The following is a 15,005-nucleotide window of genomic DNA, read 5'->3' as shown; positions in this document are numbered from 1 at the left end:
TGCCAGCAGGACACAGTGAAACAGCAGCAGTGGTGAAACCTTAGTATTGTTTTCCACTATTTATAAGTGGTCCCTGGAGATGCACGGAAAAGGTCAGAGTACCCATTCCTCGTGACCCAGCCTCTGCCATGATTTCTGGATAAATCTGAGCCGTGAACCGACTCTTCAGAACAGCTGCTGTCAGCGTGAACTCTGTAACATCTTTCAAGGGTTTCATCAGAGCTGTAAGCCTATGTTCATGCCATTCGGTGGCGCTGTTTGATGCAGGTTTGAACCAGCAGTATTTTAGTATATAGTATAGAATTGTCATTTGGAACTTGCTGTATTAAATGGCTGCAGTTGTATTAGTAATAACATACAATTTACCAGTCCATGTGACAGAACCCTGCTATCAGCTGCCTTATTGTTGATTTTCCTTTGAATAGGATTCCTGTTTAGTGAACGTATTGTGTAATGAACAGACCCAAAGTAATGAAAAGGGTTTATTTGAATTCTCAGAAAAAAATGTTCCCTGATTTAATTTTGGTTTATTTCTTGCAACCACACATGTACATCCATTTCACATTAAGAGACTGTGCCTGTAATTCACTGTGCAACTACTAACAATGTCACAAAATTCAGTTTCCGGAAAAGCGGTGAGGCAGTGAGTCCTGTGAACTGCTGAGAAGCCTGGAGCGTGGACTGCCTCTGTTCAGGACGGAGCACAAACAGTATGTCCCCTGCTGGGTATGCAAGAAGAAATTCCCTCTTGCGTAGGAAAGGAGAAGGAAAGGGAGAAAAGAAGCTGCTGAAATTTCCTGAGCTTTTCTGAGGTCAGTCAGACACAGATTAAAGATTTGAACGTCTTGTAGTAAACACCAATAGACTACTAACTTGAAAAAAAAACACAAAAATGACTGTTATACTTGCACAATTATAAATCTTTGCAACTGCTTCTCTGTGGATATTAAAGCATACTTTTAGAAAAATACATCTTTAGCACTTTTTTTTACAGTAAAAAGTGGTTATTAGCAAAATAGTCGACGTCATTTTCAACCTTAGTTCTAGTTTTTCATTAATGTCAAGCATATTTCATTCACCTTCCTATATGTCTGTATTTTTTTTTGTCATTGGTCTCATTGCTTGACTTCCTGTACCCTATTTTCCACCAAACAGGACAACTGCACCAGTTTCAGTACAGTTTCTTTGACTCTGACTTGAAATCGCAGACTCCTCTGGCTAAAGACAGGCCAAAACAATGCTATTTATCTTAATTTTTTTTTTAATATGCCTATATCACATCATTAGAACTCTCCTGTAGGGCCCTGCCCTGAGCTCCAAAACCGACCTTTCTACCTTCACATCAAAACCCTGACGCAAGTGAACAGGCCTCTGGTGTAGTGAAAGAAAAACATTTGGGTTGTAGACATTTCGTATCAAAAGACAAAGTTATACCCAAGTCATCTGAGCGCACGAGAAAAGCCTGAATTAAAGAGTTGAAGGTCTTACTCTGACGCTCTCAGGGAAATAAATGTTGACAATCACAACTTGCTTACATTTGAAAACAAGTACAAATGGGACACAGTAGGTAATCAGGGTGTCCGTTCACATGAATAAAGTACCATGTCAAAGTTTACAACAAATACTCAAAATATTCAACTTGAAATATTTATCTCAGTTTAAATATTCTTGTATAAAAAGCGATAACTTCAATTTAAAAAAAAAAAACAGTTTACAGGATACAATTTGCATCAACACAGTTGTTGTCGTCTGGCTGTCGGATATTTCCCGAACCAGGACCAGAGTTTTGGTTTCACAAACATTTCCTAAGACAGTACATTAATCCCAGTAGGTGAAGAAAATAAATGCAGCCCAAAGTGCTTTTTACAGAACCTTCCATGTCAGAAACTAGTACCAGGAACTTAGAACAGTACCAGGAAGTATGTGCATCCTCTACTTTAACGATTATAAAGAAAATGTATATTTTATCTTTCAGGATTTTAGGAGGTTTGAAGTGAAACTAAATGGTAATTTCTATCTGCAGAATCGTCGTTGGATTTTTACTGTGGTGGGTTCATGTTGTGGTATGAAAGCTCTTCCTGATGCTTGACGTTCCTGGTACTTGTTGAGTGGGCTGTACGTGTAGGCCACAAGAACACAGACCAAAAGGAGAAACTGAGAAGGTGAAAACACTGACATTTCACATTGCGTTTCTTCAAACTTTGTCGAAATTTTGTCGACCAATATTTGGTGATTCTTTTATATATGACAAATTGATCAGCGGTTATCACGCCTGCCTCGAAAGACAGAGAGCACAGAGCCCTGGGTTAGATTCCCAGAGGAACCACATGCTTGGCGCCTGCAGGGGGCAGCCTGTTGCAGCAGATCTGCTGTTAACACAAGAGTTTCCCAAATATGGGATCAATAAAATTCAATTTTTTAATTTTTTTTAAATACTAATACTGATAAATAAAATAGTGTTCAATTTTATAGAATAACCGCTGGTTATTTAATAAATAAAATTAAAATTAATGTTATTTTTGTATGTATTTTTTAATATATTTTTAATATTTTTATTATTGTTGTCTTCATGTTCGAGGGACATATGGAGCAAAGACAACCTGCAAAAAGACACAAGTATCATCAGCATAAGGGTTTGTTTTACCTAAAAAAAACCCATCAGAATATTTCTTCTGCTCATTCTCTTTTTTTTTTCTTTATGACACAAGAACAGAGAGCTTGACCACCATGACACTGATCAAAGCAACAGTGTGTCATAAAAACAATGATAAATTAACAATTACACATTAGAATAAAAAAGAAAGTAACATTGTTTAGCTCTGCCTCTCAGACGGCAACTGTCGCCTTGATATAACTTTTAAAAATGAAAAAAAAAAAAAACAGCTGACTCGGGGAGAGTAGGAAAGAACCTCCAGAGCAGCAGCGAAGAAAAATTTGGGGCTTTTTGAAGTGGACTTTTTTTTTTTCTTGGTGGGCGCCCCAAAAGTTTCACTTCCCCGTTGGGAAAGTCCACAAAATCTGACCACAGCGTCTGATCTGCCACCTGCCCTGCTGCAGAAAGAGAAAATCACAGGAGGAATGTAGTTGATGTTGAACCCGAGAAGCGCTTCTACCCTGATAAGATTACCCTCCAGCCCAAAAGAAGAAAACCCGCAGAACAAAAAGTGCCGAAAACTAAATATAATTCAAATAACTTAAAATGTCACAAATAAATAATTTTTCAAACAAAAATAAACAACACAGTCAATCCTTAAAAGTCTGAACAAAAGTCTTGAAGCACAGCGATGTCCTAAGTGCTGAAATAGCAGACGTATGAAAAAAATAATATGGTAGATTTTTTTTGGAGGGGTGGAGGGGTTTCCCTTTACAAAAATACCATTAGAATTACTGAGACAGCTTCAGCTGCAGATATAAAAACAGTCTGTTTACAGACCAAACAACAGCCCTGCGTGCTAAAGTAAAATACTAAAATATTTCTGATCCCTGCAGGACGACATAAGGATTCGTATGAATCAATGCAGGACCTCAAGCCTCAGGACTCCAGCCTGGATTTCTCCATCAAAATTGCAGCGGCCAGCTCCTGCGCATCCATCACATGGAGGTTTTTGGCCATAACACTTCTGACCAGATCGGGAGGAAAGATGCAGCAGAGGTTAACGAACATCCTCTCCCTGAGGTCCTGGTATCGATCCAAGGTTTGGGGTTCTTGGTGGTGAGGCACTAACGGCGTGGGGCTTTTGTTGGGAGTAATGGGTGTGAAGGACACCTGGGGAAACGATGAAGGTGTTGGTGAATTTCTTGCCAATAGTCCTGGATGTGAAGAATGAACTCTGCTCTGGAAGGTGAATGGGTCACTGTAAGGCTTCGGGGAGCGATGGTACTGGGGCTCCCAATTGATAGTTGGTAGTGGTTGTTCACTTTCTGCAGAGAAGTTCCTTCTGGAAAAAACTGGTGACCCTTCGTAGAATCTGGAGTCTTGTAGCCCACTCTCCTGCCAACGGGATCTGATCAGGTTGTGGTTCTGAGGCGGAGTGTTGGGCATTTGGGGTAGGTAGGTGTGCAAGTCCCTTGAAAAGCCACTCGGTGGTAAATCCTGATGGTGTGGTGGACTATAGGAGGAGGGGCTTCTAAAAGGACGAGGTGTTCCATGAGAGGTTGTGGAGGATGAAGGTTCCTCCAAACCAATATCAAACTTCCTCTGGAGCACTTGGGACATGGGACTGCTATAAGAAGCAGGTTGGCCCAGTCCAGGTGGAACCCGGCCTGAGGGATAGGTGTGTTGACCAGAGCAGTGATGGTGAAGGAGATGAGAATAAGAAGGGTGGTGGTGCTGCTGGTGATGATGGTGGCATCTAGGAGCATCATCTGCTAAAAGGTCAGGGGAGAAAGAGTCCGAGCTGATGCTACCATCGCTGCTGCAGTCGGATGGCAGTGACGAAGCTCGTAGGTCCACTGGGAAAAAACGATCTGGGCTATGTGAAACTTCCAGACTGAGGCCCGAATAGGCTTTAGACAACGAGTTGTAGCTCAGCTCGGGAGACTTGCATCTGTGGTACTTGTATGTCTTAGCTGGTCCTGAGGTTCCTGCAACCCTGTAACCGCCTCCGCCACTTTCCACTGGATGTTCCCATGGGTCATAGCTCGCTGACGCTGAAGGCCCACCGGGGGCCACATGTCCCTGATGGTTGCTCCCACAGCTGCTGCTGCTGCTGCTGCTGCTTCCTCTTCGTGCAACCTGAAACCTGTCCTCCACCAGGTCAGAGAAGGAGCTCCGAAGGATAGCACTCGACTGTTTCTTTGGGGTTCTCTGACTTGGCTCCACCTCAGCAACTCCAGATCCCTGGCTCTTTGGCATCAGGGCATCTTCTACCAGGCCTTTGGAAGAAGCCGAGGACATTTTGGCACTGGCACGGAGCTCATCTGCTACAGAACGCTGGGGCTGGGTTCCTCGCTCCGGGTGGTAAAACTTGCACTTGTGACCATAAGTACACTTTTTACCTAAAAGACAGGCACATAAATTGAAATGAGCCTTTTTAGGGTTTTGTTTTATTATAGTTTGTGAACACTGGAGTAGGCTTGTGGCGATAACAAGTTTTGCTGCACGATACAAATTATTGCCGCTGAACGATAATATTGTCAACATTATTTTCAGACTTAACCTGTAATATGATGAAAATATAATCATTATAATATAAATAATTCTCAAATTTCCGATCTCTGAATGCCCCTCACTTTTTTTTTACTTTGGACATCCCATCAAAAAACATCTATATTAAGGGCTGTTGGGAGTTAAAAATAATAATTATTATTATTTGTACTATATTGATCCCAGCTTTTTGCGTTTTTTTTACTATGTAAAAAAAAACCCCTCCACCCCCCCAGTAAATATCGGGAGTTAAAAATAATAATAATTATTTGTACTATATTGATCCTAGCTTTTTGCGTTTTTTTACGATGTAAAAAAAACCCCCCCTCCACCCCCCCAGTAAATATAATGCATATTAGATTCAGGTTTTACCGTATGGACATGGCTGTTTCCTGTGAATAACAGGTTTTTTCCTCAGGAAGTTGTCTAGACTGGGTCCATGGCGTCCCAGTGGGTCATCAGGTGGCATAAATCTGAAAACACATTTATGTTTTAAATTAGATTTATTTAAGAAAAAAACATTGGACAAATGCATCAAAACAATACATTGCTGCATACAGTAGTACGACAGTGAGGTATTAGGTAGTATCACTTTCTTAAATCACTCACTGAAGATAGTAGACAAACAGGAAGGGATGAAGGTCGCATGAGTATCTTACTTGTCATTAACAAAGGAGTACATGAGCAGACGCTCGTCAACAAATTTTTTCCACTCCGGCTTCTCATTGGCCAGGTCTCTGTAGTTGTCATTGGAAACGATGATGCCATCCGACTCGTAAGCCAGCTTTACGATGAAGCGGTCGTCATAGCAGACCACGCGTCGTCCTTGCACACGTCGAGAAGGGGTGAAGACCAGGATCTTCTCCTTTTCTAACCTCCGCAAGATCTCCTGGTCTGAAAAAAACACAGACAAGGATAGAATGAAATAAGTGAAGGGTCCGAGTGATGAAAAGAATAAGTGAGCAGTTGAGAGTTTTCAGAGTGATGTGACATTAAACTACCTGTGATGGGAGCATCGGGGCGCGACTGCTCCTTTCTCCAGGCAGGGACGAACACAGTGATGTCACGGTGACCGCGGTCCAAGAACCAATCCACAGCCAGCTGGATGCCTTGACAGGAGAAGACTTCCTTATTTCCATGACTGCAACAGAAGGAAAGAGGAATAGTTTAGATCAGGAGTGGGCTAACGTTTTGACTCGCGGGCCACAATTGTCCTTAAATTGAACAGGGGTGGCCGGGTCAGGAGCAGATAGATGGAGTGTCATGCATCATGCATAAAGGCTAATATGCTAAAATACTTTTATAATTTTCTACGCCATCTATTGGGGAAACATGGGTATTGCAGCGGAATAGGAGAAGTATAATAGTAATATAAATAAATTCTGTATGTTGGAAAAAACTGAACGGGCCGCATCCAGCCCCCAGGCCTTAGTTTGCCCATGTCTGGTTTAGAGAATATATACGTTCTCTACGTCTCCACCAGTGGTACGCCAGCTCTCTCTAGTGGTACGTGGGGGTAATTCATATTTTCACATTGACATTTTCAATTGAATAAATCTGAAACATACCATGCACAATTGATACAACATTTAGAAAAAATGTGTAGCTACTTGTGAGATTCTTAAATATGATGTCTGGTCTTTTTATTTATTTACTTGTTTTTTTGCTGCCATGCAAGTCTGTTGCTCACGTAAGCACAGGCAGCACGGAATCATGGGATAACTTGCAAGTTGAATGCTTTGGGTAGATTTTAATAAACAATTTAGAGTTTTATGGGGGGAGTTATATTCTTTGTTCACTCAGTCTCCAAAAATAGCAAAAGGTCAGCAACAAAAATGAAATGTAAATTGGCTAGTTTAATTCAAACCTAGTCATAACATGTAAATGAACCATGAATGCAAAGTGTTCCTCTATCCTAAAACTCTGACTTTCATCGTGGTGTAATATTTATTGCTGTCATCTTTTGACATTTCCTGGTTGTTTTGTTTTATCAGTACCTCATGGCGACGTTGCTCCCATCAACAACCACCGGCCGGAGGTTCTCTTTGTCCAACAGCTGTGATGGACACAGCAGCTGGCACGAGTCCAGCGAGGAGTTAAAGGAGGACAATGGGGGTGACAAAGAGGAGGCAGATGGACAGCAGGAGGCGCTCGAGCATCCCTGCTGCTCCATCTCTGTTTTGGCTCCCAGTTTGACCAGTTCACCAAGGATATCATTGATGAGTGCGTTAGTGCCCAGTTTTCTCAGCACCATCAGAACCAGCTCCTCGGAGTAGCCGAGTTTCAGAGCGAAATCCACCTTGGTGCGGTATTCAATGACTGGGTCGATAGGAGCAGGAGCTTCTGGGGTTTTTTGGCTTCTGGGGTTTTGGTCGAGGGTCAGGTCCAGCCTGACCTGCTGAAGATCGGTGAAGGATTCTGCTGGGTGTATGTGAGGCTGATGGGGTTTAGAACCAGATCCATTGTGGAGCCGTTCATCATCACTGTCGGACACCGCGCTCTCCTCTGACAGGTTACTGCAGCTGCTGCTGCTGCTGCTGCTGCTGCAGCTTGAGTTGGTGCTAAAACAACTACCACGACTCTCAATGCTGTTGCTGCTGACACTACAGGCTCCACCCCTGCCCTGCAGGATGTTCGCAGAACCCGACCCGGAGCTTAGGCTGCCCTGTCGCTCAGCACTTTCCACGTGAAGGTAGTCCAAGTCCAGCTCCAGGCTGAGGATGTGGCCGGTCCCATCCTCCAGATGGTCCTTCAGGCCCATGAAGCCGTCTCATACATCCAGCTCCACGCCCTCCGTGACCTCTCAGACACCAAACTGACCCCACTGTTACTGCTGGTAGTAAACAGGGCAATGATCGGTCCTGAGAGCAGAGTTAGTTGGGGACACAGACAATAATTGGTTAAAATATTGCCATTGCTGCCTTTTTGGCGTTTCATTTATGTATCATCATACCACTTTGGCACAGGGGTTCCCCAAGACCCCCTCCTCTTTGCCATGTATACTACGTGGCTTCTCTTATCAATGCTATGTGGATGATACCCAGCTATATTGATCTTTTCCATCTGATGACACGAGAGTCTCAACACGATTGTCTTTCTGACTGCATGGATGAAACGCCCGTCCCCTACAGCTCAACTTTTCAGTACTGAACTACTGATCTTCTCACCCTAGTCAAGAAGTCCCACTTTACAACGTAGGTCTTCTCAGCCAAGCCAATCCTACATCATCTACATCCAGAGTGACTCCTCATCTCTTGCCCCTAACAAAGTAGCAAGAAACTTGGGTGTCATGATTGTTGATCAGCTGTCCTTTATTGATCATGGCGTTGGCTTTCTTGCCTGATCGTGTCTCTTTACACTTTTCAATATAAGAAAGATGGGGCCATATCTAACCCAAAAGGATACTCAGCTGCTGGTACAGATCGTTGCACGTTTGTGGGATGAGCTACTGAAAACCACCATAACAGGGGCCTATCCCTGCCTATTTTCAAAAAGCTATTCAGAAGACCCAGCTACTTCCCTTCTATCTCCACCCTAGACAAGAAGTCCCACTTTACTACATAGCAGTCTTCTTTCAAGAGTTCGGTACATGTTTTCCCCAGGGGCCATCCCTTGAGCTCCAACGTCATTTCACGTCATTAAACCTGGCTGTCGCACTCTGATCTTTTCTCTTTGTTCAGGTGTGAACTCTTCTTCAATTCACACCTACTTACCGATAATAAATCAAACTCTAACGAAAAGAGAAGATGTTAGCTTGCGTCGTTTCAAAACGACCACCACGCCTTCTTCAGTCCCATGTAAGGGGTCATTTGTATTTGTGAGCAGTACTAATGGAGTGATGTCCTTGATTCACATTCCTCTGCACTCCTTCTCCTTTTGCTGCAGCTCATCTCTTCTCCTTCTCCAGGATTGCTGGAGTCTTCCTTCATTCTCTCACCAACATTGCTTTTATTACAACAATAATACAATTACAAAGATTTTAGCTGTTGCTCACCAACAATAATACAATTATAAAGATTTTAGATTAAAAATATAAAACTCAAAACTCAAAAATGCTCAGTATAAAACATATTTAAAAAAAAACTCAGTACAGCTTCAATTTGTATTTATTATTAAATATTGATTTAATTTACATTATTATCTAATTATGTTGTTTGCATAACCAAAGCATTTCGTGTCCTGGAATCAGCCAATAATAACAATAATTATAATTTAATTGTGTCCATAATGATGATTGTCGTCGCTGTTATAATTATATAATAATTACAACGTGATAATAAGGCATGAAAACATGGTGTTTAAATAAGCTTTTTCCCTTTTTTTTAATCTCGACAAATGCAGAAAGTTATGGTTGAATTACAAATGTTAACGTTGACACCGAGGTGAGACATATTTTATATTCGCACGAATCGTACCGTAATCGTATTAACAAAGGAACGGAGAAAAGATACAGTAGTGTAACAGCAAAGTCCAAAAATGTAGCCCTTTGTCTTTGCTAACAAACATTTAGTCCTGACCACACACACACACAGCCTAAAGTTGAAATGCAGATACATTTAAAAAGATGTTAAGGTTTCAGAGTTACCTGAGTCGGTCCACCAGAAACCCCCAGACCATCCAAACCACTCTGTCTGCACAGCTGCAGCAGCCGTCAACTGTCTTCCTCCCACTGGCCACGCCCCCTTAGTTTGCATATAGAACCTTTAGTGCACTATTGTCTTCACCACACCAACCATGTGGTTAGGTGGGTCGTGCTAATGTAAATGTTATGGAGCCTGATATCATTAGTGGAGGCCGGAGCAGAGCTGTAACCACCCGTACCTGCTGCTCCACTTCGATTCATTTGCATTTTAGCTGCTCTGAGCTGCACCCAAGTCCAGCCGTGCCAAACCACTTACTGTCCTGGCCTGTCGGAGTGTGTGTGTGTGTGTGAAAATGCTGCAATCGCTACTGCCATACTAAATTGAGTAACTGTTTTTTTTTATTATTGCTTTTTCTTCCTTTTTTCCAACTTTGCCATATTTGAGCAACAAACGAACTGCATTTTGCACAGTTCCTGTGTGATTCACAGTTTTGTTTTGTTTTTTACACCTACTGCAGACAAATTATTACCAATTAAAATCTTCTGTTCCAGGTTAACTGGCACTCAAATTTGCACAGCCCCTGAATTAATTCTTTGATTGTTTCGTGCTTTACAGTGGTTTTTGTTTTTGGTTTTTTTTTTTTTTTTACACCTCCTGTTAATATAGCGATATTTGATATCTTTTGCTTTATGTTTCTTCAGGGAGGGTCCTTGTTCTAAACCAGTTTCACAAAAAAAAAACTTCTGTCACACCTGAGGGCCGCGACCCAGTCTTTGGGAAACAGTCGTTTGGGATAAATTTCATTGGGTGACACAAGCAGTGTTGTTCTTGTCCAGGGAGGAGCGGGTTGGGGCTGTAGAGGTATATATGTATATATATATATATATATATATATATATATATAGGTATGTATATAGGTATATATATAGGTATATAGGTATATATGTATATGTATGTATATATGTAGAGGTTGGGGGGTAGTTTGGCAAGTAGAGCAGCCACCTTCAGGCTTCAGTTTATGCAAAAGTATGCAGCATTAGCAGGCTGTCAAACACAATCGACACATGACATTAGCCCTGAGGCTAATGTCTCAGTACTTTGAAGTACTCTTTAAACTCAAACACACTTTAGATCTGAACCTGTTACAGTGAAATCATGTCTGGGTCTGTAATTATGCACTGTTTTTAGCTTTTGTAATTCCATGGGTTCTTTCCTTCTTCTGTTACTTTTAAGTTAAGCTAACCAAGAAACAGCTTATATTGAGCTACTCAGGTAGCAACGCAGCTGTAATATTTGGACTCAAATATTGAAATCTAAGAGCCCAAAGCCCAGATATATCAAATATTTAAACTAAATCCTTCTATTAGTGGCTAAAACTACAAGGTAAACAAAGGCGCGGTAGCTTAAAAGTTAGCATAGAAATAGTAAAAAACTTTTATCAAATCGTATTCTATTCAAGTCCAAAACATGACAAAATTGATGCTGCCCACACAGTGACAAAGCGGTTTCTGCTCTTGCCTCACAGCAACATGGTACCCAGTTTGAGCCCCGGAGGTCACGGGTCACTGTGTGTCCTTCACCTCTACATCGTCTTCCATTTCTGTTCAGACTGTAGTCAGTCGCCTCCACACCTGTGCTGTCTGCAGCATCCGGTGATCAATGCTATGATAGAGAATAAAGATTGACAGTGCTCTGTGTATTGGTGTGGAAATACCCAGAGAGGGTAATTCCACTGCAACTGCTCTGAGTCCTGTAGTGTTTGAGTGTTGGTGTTTTTCTTCTCAAAATCATACCTAATTATTTTTTATTGTTCCAAATGACTTTGTGTAACTGATTCCAATTCCCATGATCAGAAAACAAGATGGTTCCTTCCATCTGTCTGGCCAGATTTTCAGTAGTAAATGTTGCAGTACACTGCAGTAAAGTATTTATTTAATACTTTATGAATTCATGTAACAATTTATGGTTTTGAATTGTGAGTAACCTGTAAAGTCCAGACAGAAATATTAATGTACCTAATAACCTGTTTTGTTTGTTTTTGTTGTAAACCAGGTGTTTTCAACCCCTGGTCCGGGGACCGGTGCGGGTCCGTAGGTCATTTGGTACCGGGTCGCAGAGGGACACAGTGAAAAAAGGTACTTCAGTTTTACTAATTTATTTCATTCCAAAAGAATCCAGTCATATCCTTTTAGTTTTTTAATTTAAAGATAATCTGACAATGTTTCAAAACAACAGCTCATTCAGACTCTGATACTGACAGAAGAAAGTCTAAAGTTTTATTTTGAAAATGTAATGATCCTTCAACGATTGTGCGGTGTTACCGATCCATGTTACAAAATAGTTTGGGGACTGCTGCTGTAAAGCAAGAGCACTAAACACTATTCCACCGTGTGGCGACAGAGCACACAAAGAAATCAAAATATTTGTATTTTAATTGCCTTGCTCCTTCCTACGCTTGCAAATCTGAGGATTAAGTTAAAATTTAGAACTTCATTTTGACTCGTGTACAAACGCTCGCAGTCGCATCCTTCTTATAGAAAGTGTATACACACATCGTCCCTGTGTTGTTCTACTTTAGTATTATCATGTATAACGTGCAGCCGTGGTAGAGGTTGGGGGACGGGGCGGGAGGAGGAAGGTGTGGAGGGGGGTTTCCTAATGTCACGACCCCTCATGTCTAAGCTGCTACTCCGCTATTTGTCAGATAGAATGCCACAAGAGAGCTGGAATAATGTAGTCCCTCAACAACAAAGGATGGAGTGTGTGTGTGTGTGTGTGTGTGTGTGTGTATGGGAGGGGGAGTATGGGAGGGTAGAAAAAGTGTGTCTGGCCTGCCGTCATTCAACAATGCAGCTGCCCCACAATCTGTCCTCCTCTGACGGGGGTATTGTTCTCACAGCCTGAACAGCGTGCACAGACGGAGGCTGGGCCGGGGGGGGGGGTAAACACTTTATGAATTCATGTAACAATTTATGGTTTTGAATTGTGAGTAACCTGTAAAGTCCAGACAGAAATATTAATGTACCTAATAACCTGTTTTGTTTGTTTTTGTTGTAAACCAGGTGTTTTCAACCCCTGGTCCAGGGACCGGTGCTGGTCCGTAGGTCATTTGGTACCGGGTCGCAGAGGGACACAGTGAAAAAAGGTACTTCAGTTTTACTAATTTATTTCATTCCAAAAGAATCCAGTCATATCCTTTTAGTTTTTTAATTTAAAGATAATCTGACAATGTTTCAAAACAACAGCTCATTCAGACTCTGATACTGACAGAAGAAAGTCTAAAGTTTTATTTTGAAAATGTAATGATCCTTCAACGATTGTGCGGTGTTACCGATCCATGTTACAAAATAGTTTGGGGACTGCTGCTGTAAAGCAAGAGCACTAAACACTATTCCACCGTGTGGCGACAGAGCACACAAAGAAATCAAATTATTTGTATTTTAATTGCCTTGCTTCTTCCTACGCTTGCAAATCTGAGGATTAAGTTAAAATTTAGAACTTCATTTTGACTCGTGTACAAACGCTCGCAGTCGCATCCTTCTTATAGAAAGTGTATACACACATCGTCCCTGTGTTGTTCTACTTTAGTATTATCATGTATAACGTGCAGCCGTGGTAGAGGTTGGGGGACGGGGCGGGAGGAGGAAGGTGTGGAGGGGGGTTTCCTAATGTCACGACCCCTCATGTCTAAGCTGCTACTCTGCTATTTGTCAGATAGAATGCCACAAGAGAGCTGGAATAATGTAGTCCCTCAACAACAAAGGATGGAGTGTGTGTGTGTGTGTGTATATGGGAGGGGGAGTATGGGAGGGTAGAAAAAGTGTGTCTGGCCTGCCGTCATTCAACAATGCAGCTGCCCCACAATCTGTCCTCCTCTGACGGGGGTATTGTTCTCACAGCCTGAACAGCGTGCACAGACGGAGGCTGGGCCGGGGGGGGGTTTAAACTCATTCACCCCCACCCCCTTCCTCCACCACAGAAACATACCCAAATATTCCCATGATAACTGGTAATTCAGCTGTTGCGGCAGTCCGACAGACGCTCCGCGGAGTCAGCAAAAAACTGACAAGGGGAAGTCAAAAAGTCCCAAGACAAACTGAAAATCTTCCTTTATGAAACTACCAAACCACAATTTTATACATATTTATATCATTGTTTTAAGATGCTCTCCGCCTCCGATCTGAAATCTCCGTTTAAGTTTAACTAAAAGTCGCTCTGATTTCGACATTTTGTAAGGTTTGAAAAAAAAAAAAAAAACCAGATCAAATGAAGCAAAACAAAACGTGCGAATTAAAAAATGATTTGATACGATATAATAAAACGATAAATCTTGAACTGTTACTGCTGTGTCATAACATAAAATTCCTCACAGAGGTTGGGGTCACGGTTTCTTCTGTCTTAACTTTTCAAACATCTGACGATTCTGTAAAAGACGCCGACCGTTGACATTTGAGCCAATGGGAACGTAGGCGGGTTTTAAACAGAAGACTCGTTTTACATGGCTATATATATATATATATATAAATACAAAATTTTATATAATTGATTTCTTGTTTTGTTGAGAAGCTTAATTGAACCTGTTCAAAAATGTAAGTTATACATTGCAATGGATTTTATTTTGGAGTTATATATATATATATTATTATAACCATAATTATAATAACTATTATTTTTATTTATTTTTTAATATTATTTCTTATTAGCTATTATGTACATTTTTAATTTGACCCAACTATTCCTTTAATTTGAAAGGATCATTTTTTAAAATATTTTCTTTCTACATTAGTCACCTTATAAATGTATTTCCTCAGTCATTTTTGTTGGTCGTAAAAAGTCATAATTCTTTATATGATATGAATAACATCAGTGACTTTTACAGCAGCGCTAACACCGGACGTGTCATTAAATGCACTAAAGTCTCATAAATCAGCGACCTAAATTGAAAGAAGCGACCGTGGATCGTTTCGGAGGTCATATACTGTACAAAATGAAAATAAAAAGTCTATTCTGAATATAATGTTCACGCCAATAACTGACATTAATCGGTGCATCAAAAATGTTTCTGAATGCACATATGTTAAAAAAACTGTTGATTTAAACACTATTTTGTCTCAGTAAATTATTAAATATACATATTATCGTATCTGTATATTTAATATTTTATATTTATAGCAGTGTTTTATCAAGGGTGAAAGGGGTTTCTGAGGTTACACGGTTGAATATTCAACAACATCTGTGGTGTTGAACACAGTCTTCCTATTATTCCTCTCAGTCAT

General features: G+C 41.1%; 1 protein-coding gene across 1 annotated transcript; it reads right to left on the bottom strand.

The window, feature by feature from the left end:
* Nucleotides 1–1,069: 1,069 nt before the first annotated feature.
* On the bottom strand, nucleotides 1,070–10,077 carry LOC103391980 (probable ribonuclease ZC3H12C). The gene is made up of 6 exons (XM_017040013.2): nucleotides 9,732–10,077; nucleotides 7,144–8,007; nucleotides 6,148–6,287; nucleotides 5,806–6,040; nucleotides 5,519–5,619; nucleotides 1,070–4,998 (listed from the first exon to the last, which is right to left on the bottom strand). The coding sequence occupies exons 2-6, from the start codon at nucleotides 7,905–7,907 to the stop codon at nucleotides 3,533–3,535; spliced, it is 2,706 nt and encodes a 901-aa protein (XP_016895502.1). The 5' UTR covers nucleotides 7,908–8,007; nucleotides 9,732–10,077; the 3' UTR covers nucleotides 1,070–3,532.
* Between the last annotated feature and the right edge of the window lie 4,928 nt (nucleotides 10,078–15,005).

This window comes from Cynoglossus semilaevis, chromosome 16 (assembly GCF_000523025.1).
Source record: "Cynoglossus semilaevis isolate Cse_v1.0 chromosome 16, Cse_v1.0, whole genome shotgun sequence".
Lineage (NCBI taxonomy): Eukaryota > Metazoa > Chordata > Actinopteri > Pleuronectiformes > Cynoglossidae > Cynoglossus > Cynoglossus semilaevis.
This window is presented reverse-complemented; position numbering and strand designations above follow the sequence as displayed.